The sequence below is a fragment of the Oncorhynchus kisutch genome, unplaced genomic scaffold (assembly GCF_002021735.2).
Source record: "Oncorhynchus kisutch isolate 150728-3 unplaced genomic scaffold, Okis_V2 scaffold4027, whole genome shotgun sequence".
NCBI lineage: Eukaryota > Metazoa > Chordata > Actinopteri > Salmoniformes > Salmonidae > Oncorhynchus > Oncorhynchus kisutch.
The window spans coordinates 95,001-108,839 of NW_022265972.1; the positions used below are offsets into that span (position 1 = coordinate 95,001).

Consider the following 13,839-nt stretch of genomic DNA (forward strand, 5'->3'; position numbering starts at 1 on the left):
TGCTGGTAGCTTTAAGTGCGTGTGTTTGTTTTCCACCACCAGATTTTAAACAAGTGCTTAAATGTTAACTCTTGATTATTGATGACCTCATTTCTATCACAGCCCCAGATGAGTCCCAGGGAGTGTAAGTCAACAGAATGATGTTTCAATTGAAGACAGATTTGTAGAAATGTGGCTTTTTCGTAAAATGCAATGCATCTTACAGTTGTAAAAGGAAAGATGCAGCGTTTTACAGTCAGGCTTTAAACAGACTATTTAGGCAGAATTTATTCAGAATATTTACACTCAATAAAACCCATTTCTAACTAAGCCTTGACGTCTTCAGGCCAACTGAAGAAAAATAAATGACAACAAGACTTTCAAATACAGGAACTAGTGTATCATCCTGAATCTGACGGCTTCGCTCTGTAGACATGATTATTAATTTACCGTTCCACAATGTCCTTTCTGTTATTACATTAGTGGGTTAATGCAGAGGAACCATTTTGTCCAGACCAGTGATCAGCAGAACAGCAGGATATCTAATATGTGTCCCAAAATGGCACCCTATTTCCTGGCCTATGTAGTGTACTATGTTTAAATTAGAGCCCTATGGGCCCTGGTCAAGAGTAGTGCACTACATAAGGAATAGGGTGTCATTTGGCACACAGCCTTAAGCAGTGTATTAGGGTCAGGGAGTTGGAACAGACCTCCTTTGGCATTAAGGTTTTTCCAAACACAATTCACCACAGGACCCTGAAGCCTCACAAATGAAAAGCTTCCCTCTAAACAGCTACATATGGCCTATTACCCCCGGCTTAACCTTTTCAACTCAGTCCCCGACCGACTGCTGGGGAGGAGGAGAGAGCCAAGCAGAGGGGAGCCGTCCTCTATTCACATCCTAGATCCTGCTAATGTGGGGGAGGTTCTGTATCTGGTGTTTGGATGGACATCTTCATATCTGTGGTGTACATGCAGGCCTGGTATTGGAAGAGATGTTTGGAGGAGGGTTTATGTGTTTTCTCTCTCCTCGTGTCTGTGTCAGGGTGACCTGATAAGAGAGACATAAGACTATAATGGACATGTTCAAGGACTTTAACAAGATATCACCAGGATTTGAATTAACCCTCCCCGTACCTTGTCTTTCTCCCCCAAACCAAACGGAGCCTTTCTTTAGCTCTACTTTCAGTTTCATTTTAATATTGTAGGAGATTGGAGATTTTCTATGGAACATTTTCTATGTCCATGAGTAACCTAGGCTTCAATGTGTCCTGGAAACCTGACCCTAAGGTTCAGATGCGCACATCTATTTGACAGAGTTTCGTATTGTATTCCCCAGTAATATGACTGGCAGAGACAGTCTCCATAGGAATATACTGTAGATAGCTGAGGCTTCCCTCTCTGTACACAAGTATCTTATTTATTTGGCCTGCATGTAAACAACTCTCTGAGTGGAGGAGGAATATCCAGCCTGATCTAACTGAGTGGAGGAGGAATATCCAGCCTGATCTGCGCGGAGGAGGAATATCCAGCCTGATCTAACTGAGTGGAGGAGGAATATCCAGCCTGATCTAACTGAGTGGAGGAGGAATATCCAGCCTGATCTAACTGCGTGGAGGAGGAATATCCAGCCTGATCTAACTGAGTGGAGGAGGAATATCCAGCCTGATCTAACTGAGTGGAGGGGGAATATCCAGCCTGATCTAACGGAGTGGAGGAGGAATATCCAGCCTGATCTAACTGAGCGGAGGAGGAATATCCAGCCTGATCTAACTGAGTGGAGGAGGAATATCCAGCCTGATCTAACTGAGTGGAGAAGGAATATCCAGCCTGATCTAACAGAGTGGAGGAGGAATATCCAGCCTGATCTAACTGAGAGGAGGGGAATATCCAGCCTGATCTAACGGAGTGGAGGAGGAATATCCAGCCTGATCTAACTGAGCGGAGGAGGAATATCCAGCCTGATCTAACTGAGTGGAGGAGGAATATCCAGCCTGATCTAACTGAGTGGAGGAGGAATATCCAGCCTGATCTAACTGAGTGGAGGAGGAATATCCAGCCTGATCTAACTGAGTGGAGGAGGAATATCCAGCCTGATCTAACTGAGTGGAGGAGGAATATCCAGCCTGATCTAACTGAGTGGAGGGGGAATATCCAGCCTGATCTAACGGAGTGGAGGAGGAATATCCAGCCTGATCTAACGGAGTGGAGGGGGAATATCCAGTCTGATCCAAGTAGCTGACAGGAAGAGGAATATCCAGCCTGATCCAACCGCACAATAGCCTGGTCTCAGATCTGTCTGCGCTGTCTTGCCAACTCCATTTCTGTCACAGCAACGCGCTGGAGTTGTCAAGAGAGCACAGACAGATCTGAGACCAGGCTAAAGCCAATGGCTTCCACCACAAAACATTTACATCTAATAGATAGGAGAGAAGCTGGGAGGACTGGTGAGAGGCAAGGACTAGTTCTGTTTCTGGGCATATTTAGACATAATCAGGAGTCATACTGATCTAAATTGCTCTGTGAAGGTTTTCCAGAACTCTGGTTTAAAACACAACAATGTTAGACTGTTGTTCATATTGATCCAGTCTAGTTTTAACTCTGGTTTAAAACACAACAATGTTAGACTGTTGTTCATATTGATCCAGTCTAGTTTTAACTCTGGTTTAAAACACAACAATGTTAGACTGTTGTTCATATTGATCCAGTCTAGTTTTAACTCTGGTTTAAAACACGACAATGGTGGACTGTTGTTCATATTGATCCAGTCTAGTTTTAACTCTGGTTTAAAACACGACAATGGTGGACTGTTGTTCATATTGATCCAGTCTAGTTTTAACTCTGGTTTAAAACACGACAATGGTGGACTGTTGTTCATATTGATCCAGTCTAGTTTTAACTCTGGTTTAAAACACAACAATGTTAGACTGTTGTTCATATTGATCCAGTCTAGTTTTATGGTCACTTCAAGGCCTCATTATAGAAATATCCTGTTTCCTGTATTTGGTTGATATGTCGGAGAACAAAATAACAGATTTCCTGTGTTCTCCGTTCTGCTGCTAAAACAAGTGTTACGTCAGCTGTCACACACAGAGTATTTCTACTGTCTCTTCATTATTAGGACCAGGTTTATTACAGGTTCTCTACCTCCTAGGTGTCTGTAAAGACATGAGCCACCTTCTGTCCAATCTAACTCAATGTTTATTACAGGTTCTCTACCTCCTAGGTGTCTGTAAAGACATGAGCCACCTTCTGTCCAATCTAACTCAATGTTTATTACAGGTTCTCTACCTCCTAGGTGTCTGTAAAGACATGAGCCACCTTCTGTCCAATCTAACTCAATGTTTATTACAGGTTCTTTACCTCCTAGGTGTCTGTAAAGACATGAGCAACCTTCTGTCCAATCTAACTCAATGTTTATTACAGGTTCTCTACCTCCTAGGTGTCTGTAAAGACATGAGCCACCTTCTGTCCAATCTAACTCAATGTTTATTACAGGTTCTCTACCTCCCAGGTCTCTGTAAAGACATGAGCCACCTTCTGTCCAATCTAACTCAATGTTTATTACAGGTTCTCTACCTCCTAGGTGTCTGTAAAGACATGAGCCACCTTCTGTCCAATCTAACTCAATGTTTATTACAGGTTCTCTACCTCCTAGGTGTCTGTAAAGACATGAGCCACCTTCTGTCCAATCTAACTCAATGTTTATTACAGGTTCTCTACCTCCTAGGTGTCTGTAAAGACATGAGCCACCTTCTGTCCAATCTAACTCAATGTTTATTACAGGTTCTCTACCTCCTAGGTGTCTGTAAAGACATGAGCCACCTTCTGTCCAATCTAACTCAATGTTTATTACAGGTTCTCTACCTCCTAGGTGTCTGTAAAGACATGAGCCACCTTCTGTCCAATCTAACTCAATGTTTATTACAGGTTCTCTACCTCCCAGGTCTCTGTAAAGACATGAGCCACCTTCTGTCCAATCTAACTCAATGTTTATTACAGGTTCTCTACCTCCTAGGTGTCTGTAAAGACATGAGCCACCTTCTGTCCAATCTAACTCAATGTTTATTACAGGTTCTCTACCTCCTAGGTGTCTGTAAAGACATGAGCCACCTTCTGTCCAATCTAACTCAATGTTTATTACAGGTTCTCTACCTCCCAGGTCTCTGTAAAGACATGAGCCACCTTCTGTCCAATCTAACTCAATGTTTATTACAGGTTCTCTACCTCCCAGGTCTCTGTAAAGACATGAGCCACCTTCTGTCCAATCTAACTCAACTAAACCAGGCTAAACATGACCCTTATGAAATTACATTCCTGCTCAATCTATGCCTGCCAGGGAAACACATTTTTAATAAATATATTGGTGCTGGCAATGTTAGTTATTGTACTTAGGCTTATAGTGCACTACTTTTGACCAGGGCCCATAGGGCTCAGGTCAAATGTAACACACTAGACAGAGAATAGGGTGCTATTTGGGACACAAACATCACTAGCAGGTTCAAGGGTAATACTGGGGGATTTGGAAAAGACAAGAGGATTTAGAAGTGATTTAGTGTTCATTTTGAGTTGAACCAAGTCAAGTCCAACAGTTTGTCCTCGGGGTCTTTCATTAAATCACAGCAGGAGGGACTGGGACATAAATCTCCAAGTCTACTCTGCTTTCATCCACATGAACACTGAATAAACACTGAAGCTTGTTGTTTTCTCTTACTTTACTTTGCTAACTTGCCAGTTCTAGTTCTGACTAATGACCCATATTTGTCCATTAAAACAAGCCTTTTCTCTTTCCCCCGTCAGGTTCGATGCCGGTCTGTGACTCTGCTAAACAGTAACCATGGCCACAGTAACCATGGCCCTCCTGTCCTAAGATCAGACTCCAGTGGATGTTTTGAGGAAAAAGAAGATGGAGGATCTTTGCTCGGAGCATGTAGCTGACCTTCCTCAGAATGGGGGAAGTAGTGGAGGAGGAAGAGGTGGTGGAGAGGGGGTCAGAAAGGTAGAGAACACTGTCACCCAGCTGATTACAAGCGAGGCCTCACGCATCAGCTCTCCTGGCCAGGCTAATCAGAAACCAAGCCTTTCACATATGGTAACTATCCCAGCGTCCCCCACCATGGTCAGTCCCAGCGCCGAGGCTCGAGAAGGGGTGGCTCTCAAGGTGGCTGCCACCGTGCTTCAGCCTCTCTGTCTGGGGGACAGTCCTGTGATGCTGCCCATCCACCCCCTCCAACAGATGGCTGGAGGAACCCCTCCCCAGGGGATCCCTCCGTACCTCCTGACCCACCAGGGGCCTCTCTCCCTGGGCTCCCTCTCCCAAGGCCCTGGTCTCTCCCTGCCTCTGGTCCTGGAGCAGCATGTGTTCCAGCATCTGAACACCATGGGAGCGATGCTCCAGCAGACTCCCCCCTACCCTTCCCTGTCCTTCCTCCAGAACAATCTGCTGTGTCACACCCAGCCTCAGACCTCTTCCATGGCTTCGTTGGCCTTCTGCCAGCCTCCAGCCCTGGATCAGAAACTACCTGGACCTCCAGCCCAGGACCCAGGTAATTGTAATGGTATATAGTAATTCAGCTGTCGACTATTGGTGTGTAACCCCTCCGATTGTAGTAATACAACCATTCTCTCTCTTTCTCTCTCCTAGGTATTCATGCCATCCTCCAGAACCCGGCATTCGCTGCCCTCATACAGGACCTGTTTTCTGCTCAGACCAACCCCATCTCCTCTTCCTGTCACCCAGCGGGGTCAACCCCAACTGACCCCTTTGCTTCAGCCCCGTTCCCCCCATCCCAACCCCAACCTCCACCCCTCTCCTACCCCTACAGCTCCCCGCTAGCCCCCCTGGTACCCCCTGCCACCCTCCTGGTCCCCTACCCTGTCATTGTTCCTCTCCCTGTGCCTCTACCCATCCCTCTCCCTATCCCCGTCCCACAGAGCCAGGAGTCCAAAGGATTCTCTGACCCCTCTAAACCAGCCTGCATGGTGACTAAAAGCACACAGACTAACTATGAGGAGATCGTCAGTCCTCCACCACATGGTAACATTATGACTCTTTACCCTCCATCGTCAATGGCCTCTCTGTCCTCTGTTGCCATGGTCCCCGAGGGGGAGGTGCTTGACCTATCAGTGAAATCCCCTCCCATTATCCAACCAAAGCAGGAAATGGCATTTCAACAACACGATGACACTGTCCTCGACCTGTCTGTAGCTAGTAAACAGAAAAGAAAAGAGCGTCCTTCATCGCGGGACTGGCACACTTCTTCCGAGGGCGCTACTACAGCTTGGCTCCCTTCACCCGAGGGCACTACATCTGTTTCTCTGGAGGTCTTAAAGCCTGCGGAGTGCACTCAGAAGCTTCACCACCACCCTAGCCTGTTGAACGGTGTAACCCATGTAGAATTCAGTAGACGGCGTCAGTGGGCGGTTGTGGATGGAGGTGGGAGCGGTAATAGACCCAGCAGCGAGCCCAAGAGCAGTAGCAGCAGCGGTAGCTCCAACTTTGAGATCTTTCACACCTCTCAAACAGCCAAAGTCATCGTGGCGGTCAAAGACGCGATCCCCACCACCGCCATCTTCTGTGGGAAGATCAAGTCTCTCTCAGGGCTGTCCAGTAAGAGCCTGTCTATTAAACAACACGACTCCTCCGGCCACACGGGGGCGCTGTTACATCAGTGTTACGGTTCTCTGCCTCTAACCAGAGGACACCATGTGGTGGAGCAGAAGGACCCTAACCTCCCCAGGAACAGACAGGCCATCAAACTGAAGAAGGTCAGTTCACAGGAGATCCACATCCTCCCCATCAAGAAGCAACGTCTGGCTGCCTTCTGCCCCAGGAAGTAGAGAGTTAGCCTGGTCCCAGATCTGTTTGTAGAGAGGAGTTAGCCTGGTCCCAGATCTGTTTGTAGAGGAGTTAGCCTGGTCCCAGATCTGTTTGTAGAGAGGAGTTAGCCTGGTCCCAGATCTGTTTGTAGAGAGGAGATAGCCTGGTCCCAGATCTGTTTGTAGAGGAGTTAGCCTGGTCCCAGATCTGTTTGTACTGTCTTGCAGATGTGGGACCAGGCTGGAGCGTGAAGTGTCATTGTAGAAGTGGGATCGAATCCCGGGTCAGACAGACAGGGCGGTCTCTGTTACATAAAGGAGGTGGTGATGAGGTGAACTATCCTTGACTAAGACCTGAAGACTTGCGTTAGCTCCCCGAGCTTAGCTAATGCCTAGGCTTTAGCTCAACAGGCTAACACAGTCTTGTGGGACACAAGAGACCCGAGGTTCAAATCCAGTTGGTTACGTGTCTTTACTGCTAGCTCTTGTTGTTGACAGAAGTTCTGAGACATTGGCCAAGTGCTGTGACTACGGCAGACGATTGAGGACAATCTTCCTGGCACGGACAATATCTCTTCCATGTGTTGAGAGACGAAGGACGACTTTGTTGCTGTAGTGCTGTGACTACGGCAGACGATTGGGGACAATCTTCCTGGCATGGACAATATCTCTTCCATGTGTTGAGAGACGAAGGACCACTTTGTTGCTGTAGTGTTGTGACTGTATTTGTAGTTGTCTGACATTTTTACCTTCATGTTTAATTCATCAATATAAACTGTTAAAAGAGGACTTTCTCCTTTTACAAAATGCTGTCAATTCACAGATTAAATGTGGCTGTCCATCGTCTGCTACTTCACATGTGAAAAGGTACATTTGTTGATGCTTCGCTAGGCCTATACAGTATTTCATATCTGATTTAGGATCAGACACTTAGCCAGTCATTTGATGGGTCATGTTTGTATGTGATTCAGTTGGAGAAAACTGTCATGAGAATAAAACAAAGTGTTCTTGTTGAGCATGATGCCCCTTTGTCTTAACATCACATGTACTTATTTATTACTAAAAGGGACACTTCCCTTTTCAAATGATTAAAGGTTCATGCCGGGGCGGCCTGGTGGTTAGAGTGTTGGGCCAGTAACCATTAAAGGCTGCTGGATCCAATCCATGAGCTGACAAGGTAAAAATGTCTGTTCTGCTCCTGAACAAGGCAGTTAACCCACTGTTCCCCGGTATGCCCGCGTTGTAAATAAGAATGTGTTCTTAACTGACTTGCCTAGTTAAATAAAAGGTTTAAATAAAAATGCTTGTCAACTCTCATGAAATGAGGCAAATGGCGAAAAAAAAAAAAGTTTAATTGCGTGAAAGTACATATGAAAATATTATTTAACAAAGGAGCCGTTTCCAGTACCGGTACTTGAAAAGTTGTTTTTACCATATGTATGTACACTGTGTGTCGTTTCTATGGAACAACAGACGAAAATGTAGAATCTTAAAAAATATATACAAAGTTGATCTAAAATATTGTCAAACAGAAAATGAACTTACAAGCAAATGCTACTATGAAGAAGTCTGTCCTAAAACACAAAAGCCTAGTAAAACCTGAGTATCACAATAAAGCAAGGCCGTTGTAAGTGTTACCGTTCATTTCAACTGAAAACCTTCGGAAAAATGTTCAGAAATGGATCACTTCTTCTGCCACAGAGACGAGATAAATAGTCAAAATAAGTCCTATTTTATCACATTATAGGTTGTTGTGACACAAATGAATCCCATCCACATCTTTTCCTTGTGTGTTGAATCCCCCTAACACTCCATATCCTGTTTGTCTGACTGCTACACAGCCTTGTATCCATATATGCAGGATATCCTGGACATGAAACGTTAGATACATTTCAACTGTCCATTTGGTGCTTGAAAACCTTCAGACAACCAACAGTCAACTATCTACTTTTAACGGCTATGATTTGAAATGAGATGAAGGCCATACACGTGTTGCAATCAATGTTCAGCGTGGCTACCATCAGGTAGTTGTCGGATGGTGTAGCCAACATTACCATTACAAATACCATATTGTTTGGGTTAAAATACAGACAGGATTCAACACAACCCTGTATATATGTAGAGATGAATAATACCTTTTAAAGACGGTACAAAATCCAAGATATAAAAAACATATTTTTTGGCTTTTTATGTAAAACACAGGTTTTTTGTCTGGTTCTTCAAACAGAAGTCCACCATCTTCTTTTACAATGAGACGTTGACTTGAACAGGAACTTCCTGTCTTCATTGTCCAACATATTCTAGAATCTACACGCAGCAGAGGAATATGTGAATGTCCGATCACAATCATAGATCCTGGTTAGAAGTTCCATTGGGCGATCCGAAGAAGGATCAGTGTTCCAACGAGTCCAGATTGTGTGATGTCACACCCTGAATGCACTGAGGAGTACGGTCAAATGCAGTGTCCAAAACAAACAATGAATCTTAACAGCATGGTACATTCTCCTTATCAACATCCTTTGATATTTAAACTATTGAAGAATCAAATCACAGTATCCATATAGAAGCTGAATGGTTGATATCTTATTGCAATGAGAGGCTAGTGCAACAAGTAGTACATGGCATTGGGGGTTGTGTGGAGATGGCTCCTTGCATCTCCAGGTCTCCACGGCCGACAGTAGCCTGGTCTCAGATCTGTTTGTTTTTTACAGAACATTCTGGGACCAGGCTAAGTAGGTAAGGGTTGAGAGAAGGTGTACATGGGCAATGCATAGGTAGGTAAACACTCAACATCATCCTTTGGGATTCAGCTGAGTCTATTCTAAAGAATAGTAGACTGAAGTTCGTTCATAGTGTTTCTCTGTACTGACGTTCACACTGACGTTCATACTGTTTCTCTGAATGCTCTTCATCACAGGATGAGGTATGAAGGTCTCTGCAAAGGAATGATTAAGGACTCATTGTGCTTAGGGTTTGATCTTCCCATTCTAGTGTGTGTGTGTGTGTGTGTGTGTGTGTGTGTGTGTGTGTGTGTGTGTGTGTGTGTGTGTGTGTGTGTGTGTGTGTGTGTGTGTGTGTGTGTGTGTGTGTGTGTGTGTGTGTGTTACTGTTTGGTCTGTTTGAGCCTCTCGATGTGGTGACATAGCTTGAGGGCGGGGCCTAGCTTCAGACCCATGTACTTCATGATGATGTCACTACGTAGAAGCATCAGCGCCTTTCCGTCGATCTCCTGAAGACAAGAGACAAACGCAGTCAGAAAGAGGGCTTAGCACCAACACAGGACCAGATGACAGCCAAGATGGCCGAAACATCTCTGACTAACTCTTCTAAATGAAAGGTTGTGGGGTTTTTTATGTTCAACAGTGATAGGTGCACCTATTTCCCCCAACACAGAACAAACATAACAGCAGAACAACAACATCATTCTCTCTGAGCTGAGATGTCCAGACAGACATCAACAGAAAATGTCTGGCGTCGTACTGTAAACATTCACTGCGTTGTAGATGGCCTGTATGGTTGAACAGAGTTGGGTTTTCCTGGAGGGAATGAAAGTGATTCTCTCCAGACAGGTAGGGAAGGTTCTGAGACAGGCCAGTGCTAGTCTCCCAGGTTATAGACTAAACACAGAGGACACAGGCCAGTGCTAGTCTCCCAGGTTATAGACTAAACACAGAGGACACAGGCCATAGGAATAGAATTAGAACAGTGTTGTAAATCTCTCTCTGTGACACAGACGTCCTCCCTTCCTGCTTCTGACAGGGACATACACACAGCAAGGAGGACTGGAGCACATCAGAACCAGGCCAGACACCTAACACATATCCAGGGGTGAATTTCTTTTTAGTGTAACATCAGGCCTGGACCCGGCACTTAGACACACATCTAGGGGGCATCTCAATAGTGTAACATCAGGCCTGGACCCGGGACATAGACACACATCTAGGGAGCATCTCAATAGTGTAACATCAGGCCTGGACCTGGCACTTAGACACACATCTAGGGAGCATCTCAATAGTGTAACATCAGGCCTGGACCTGGCACTTAGACACACATCTAGGGAGCATCTCAATAGTGTAACATCAGGCCTGGACCCGGGACATAGACACACATCTAGGGAGCATCTCAATAGTGTAACATCAGACCTGGGGCACTTAGACACACATCTAGGGAGCATCTCAATAGTGTAACATCAGGCCTGGACCTGGCACTTAGACACACATCTAGGGAGCATCTCAATAGTGTAACATCAGGCCTGGACCCGGCACTTAGACACACATCTAGGGAGCATCTCAATAGTGTAACATCAGGCCTGGACCCGGCACTTAGACACACAGGACAAGAAACATCATCAATCAATAAATAAATCAATCAAGGTCCACTCACGTGTTTTCTGAAGAGCTCCACGTGGGGTCCGAGTGTTTGGGGGTCGGCGTCGTGGACAAACTGCATCACCTCATCCACAGACCAGGAGGAAGGGGCGTTCCCGGCCCCGTTCCCCGCTGCAGCCTCCCGGTCTGCAGCTGCCAGGTGCTCAGGACCTGTGGTGGAGCTCGCAGCTGAACAACAGAACACACAGACAGAGCAGCAGAGAGTCAGAATTCAATATTCACCTTTCTAGTTAACCACCATGAATACTGATCCTTTCAGACTTTACAGGGCGGCAGGTAGCCTAGTGGTCAGAGCGTTGGACTAGTAACCGAAAGGTTTCAAATCCCCGAGCTGACAAGGTGCCATTCTGCCCCTGAACAAGGCAGTTAACCCACTGTTCCTAGGCTGTCATTGAAAATAAGAATTTGTTCTTAACTGACTTGCCTAGTTAAATAAAGAAAATTACTTTACAGGGAAGGCACAACATATCCATGGCATTGTCCACTAGGTGGCAGTGCTACACAACATATTTACTGCCACCTGACTACACTGCTGTTAAACGAATGAAAATAAAAACACCATTGCCTTTCTTGATCTAACTTGTCTTGCTAGCACTGTCTCAGCTGCTTTATTCTGGAAAATGTACTGGCTATGACTGAGATGTGTGGTTGTCTCACCTAGCTATCTTAAGATGAATGCACTAACTAAGTCGCTCTGGATACGAGCGTCTGCTAAGTTACTAAAATGTTGAATGTGATCTGCTCCAACACAGGAAGCCTAGCCACCCCCCAAAAAATCTACATTCAAACAAACGTAAATGGCCAACTAGAATCTAGAGGCACACACAAGGCCCGCCCAGTCAGCAAGCCAATGGGGGTTAAGCTCTTACAAGGCCTACCTTCCACTCTTCTCTGTAGCCCTCTGGACCCCAGGTCGGAAGGGTTGGGGGCCAGGCGCCTGAGGGGTGGTGGTGGGGGGTGACCAGGGCCAGACCCAGGGTAGTAGGGGCTGCTGGACCCCTGGCCACGGTACTCTGAAGTGGTGCGTTGTGTCAGGGGGCGAGGGGTCATGGAGGGAGAGGTGGAGGTGTCCATAGGGTCCTCAGTCAAACCGTTCTCACTGCGAGGAAGGGGCTCTGATGGAGGGTAAGAGAGGTAGGATCGTCAGCGTATAGACACACACCAATACAGTGTCACACACACATGAATTCTTAAAGTAAAATGCCATCTAATAATGTGTCATGAGAAACTAAGCAAGTGTTTGATGATTGGTGATTAATCATGAAGTGGTAGCATAGCCGTTAGCTGCTTGGTGATCAACCATGAAGTGGTAGCTTAGCCGTTAGCTGCTTGGTGATCATTGATTAATCATGAAGTGGTAGCTTAGCCGTTAGCTGCTTGGTGATCAGTGATTAATCATAAAGTGGTAGCTTAGCCGTTAGCTGCTTGGTGATCGGTGATTAATCATGAAGTGGTAGCTTAGCCGTTAGCTGCTTGGTGATTAATCATGAAGTGGTAGCTTAGCCGTTAGCTGCTTGGTGATCGGTGATTAATCATGAAGTGGTAGCTTAGCCGTTAGCTGCTTGGTGATCGGTGTTCAATCATGAAGTGGTAGCTTAGCCGTTAGCTGCTTGGTGATTAATCATGAAGTGGTAGCTTAGCCGTTAGCTGCTTGGTGATCGGTGATTAATCATGAAGTGGTAGCTTAGCCGTTAGTTGCTGATGCAATTACATTGAACAGTGGCAGGTCATCAATATCTGTACAGTTACTAAGACTTCATTAATAAACTATACAAGCAGAAGTTTTAATTAACCAAACAGCAGTTATGCATTAAGGATAGTGTTTCAATAATGTAGAATCAGGGATAATAAGAAGGAAGACGATTGGCCACAACTATCACTCTACTGAGGACACAAGGAAGTGGTTATTTGTGTTAATTCAGTAGAGTGGTCCTTCTAGTTAATCACAGTGCCCAGTCCAGCACTGGGCTGCATCTTAATAGTGTAGAGAGGCTTCCTCTCCTTCTAGTTAATCACAGTGCCCAGTCCAGCACTGGGCTGCATCTTAATAGTGTAGAGAGGCTTCCTCTCCTTCTAGTTAATCACAGTGCCCAGTCCAGCACTGGGCTGCATCTTAATAGTGTCGAGAGGCTTCCTCTCCTCATTTCATCTGCACTGACATTAAAGAACTGGACAGGTGAAAGTCAATTCCTGGGTAGCTATCCTCCATTTAGTTTTTCCTTATCCTGTATTCTGTGTTTATATATCAGTACTGAAGGAGACGAGATGACAAAGGAAGGACAGGAGGTCATTTCAAACTATTGCGATGTATCCCCAGTGAGTGCACCAGGGGTAGCTCTGAGGCTGAGGGGTGCTAGTGTACCTTCCGAGGGGTGTGCCTCTGTGCTGTGCAGCCGTTTGGAGGACAGGGGAGAAGGGTAAAGGTTACAGTCCCTGTCTCTGTCCACCTGGAAACGCCTGCTCCTTCCTACGGAGCCTCTGGCTATGGACAAGGCCTCTGACATCTCTTCTTTTACTGAAGACAACAGAGGAGAGACAAGAGACGGCATCAGCTACTGCCAACTGAGGGCCACTGAGATCTCTGGAAACTTGTGTTTTATAGAGGGGTCTGATGTTTCATGTGGGTCAGTGACCTGTTGAAGGAAATGCTATG

At 45.7% G+C, this 13,839-nt stretch overlaps 2 protein-coding genes across 4 annotated transcripts in view; one reads left to right on the forward strand and one right to left on the reverse strand.

Moving 5' to 3' along the window:
* The window catches only part of LOC116373161 (retinoic acid-induced protein 2), a 24,616-nt gene extending 16,803 nt beyond the window's left edge, over window positions 1-7,813 (forward strand). The window contains exons 2-3 of one of the 2 annotated variants that reach the window (XM_031821878.1): window positions 4,780-5,525; window positions 5,624-7,813. In XM_031821878.1, coding sequence (XP_031677738.1) covers window positions 4,886-5,525; window positions 5,624-6,819 — 1,836 coding nt within the window. In that variant the 5' untranslated portion in view covers window positions 4,780-4,885 and the 3' untranslated portion in view covers window positions 6,820-7,813. Of the gene's footprint in view, window positions 1-4,685; window positions 5,526-5,623 lie in introns of those variants that run through there. The other variant, XM_031821879.1, reaches the window with a different exon arrangement.
* A 318-nt stretch (window positions 7,814-8,131) lies between these two features.
* LOC109878228 (sex comb on midleg-like protein 2) overlaps window positions 8,132-13,839 on the reverse strand; it is a 52,504-nt gene continuing 46,796 nt past the window's right edge. The window contains exons 13-16 of one of the 2 annotated variants that reach the window (XM_031821877.1): window positions 13,549-13,701; window positions 12,065-12,301; window positions 11,182-11,354; window positions 8,132-10,027 (exon numbers count right to left, since the gene is read on the reverse strand). In XM_031821877.1, the coding sequence (XP_031677737.1) occupies window positions 9,902-10,027; window positions 11,182-11,354; window positions 12,065-12,301; window positions 13,549-13,701 (689 nt within the window). In that variant the 3' untranslated portion in view covers window positions 8,132-9,901. Of the gene's footprint in view, window positions 10,028-11,181; window positions 11,355-12,055; window positions 12,302-13,548; window positions 13,702-13,839 lie in introns of both variants that reach the window. The other variant, XM_031821876.1, reaches the window with a different exon arrangement.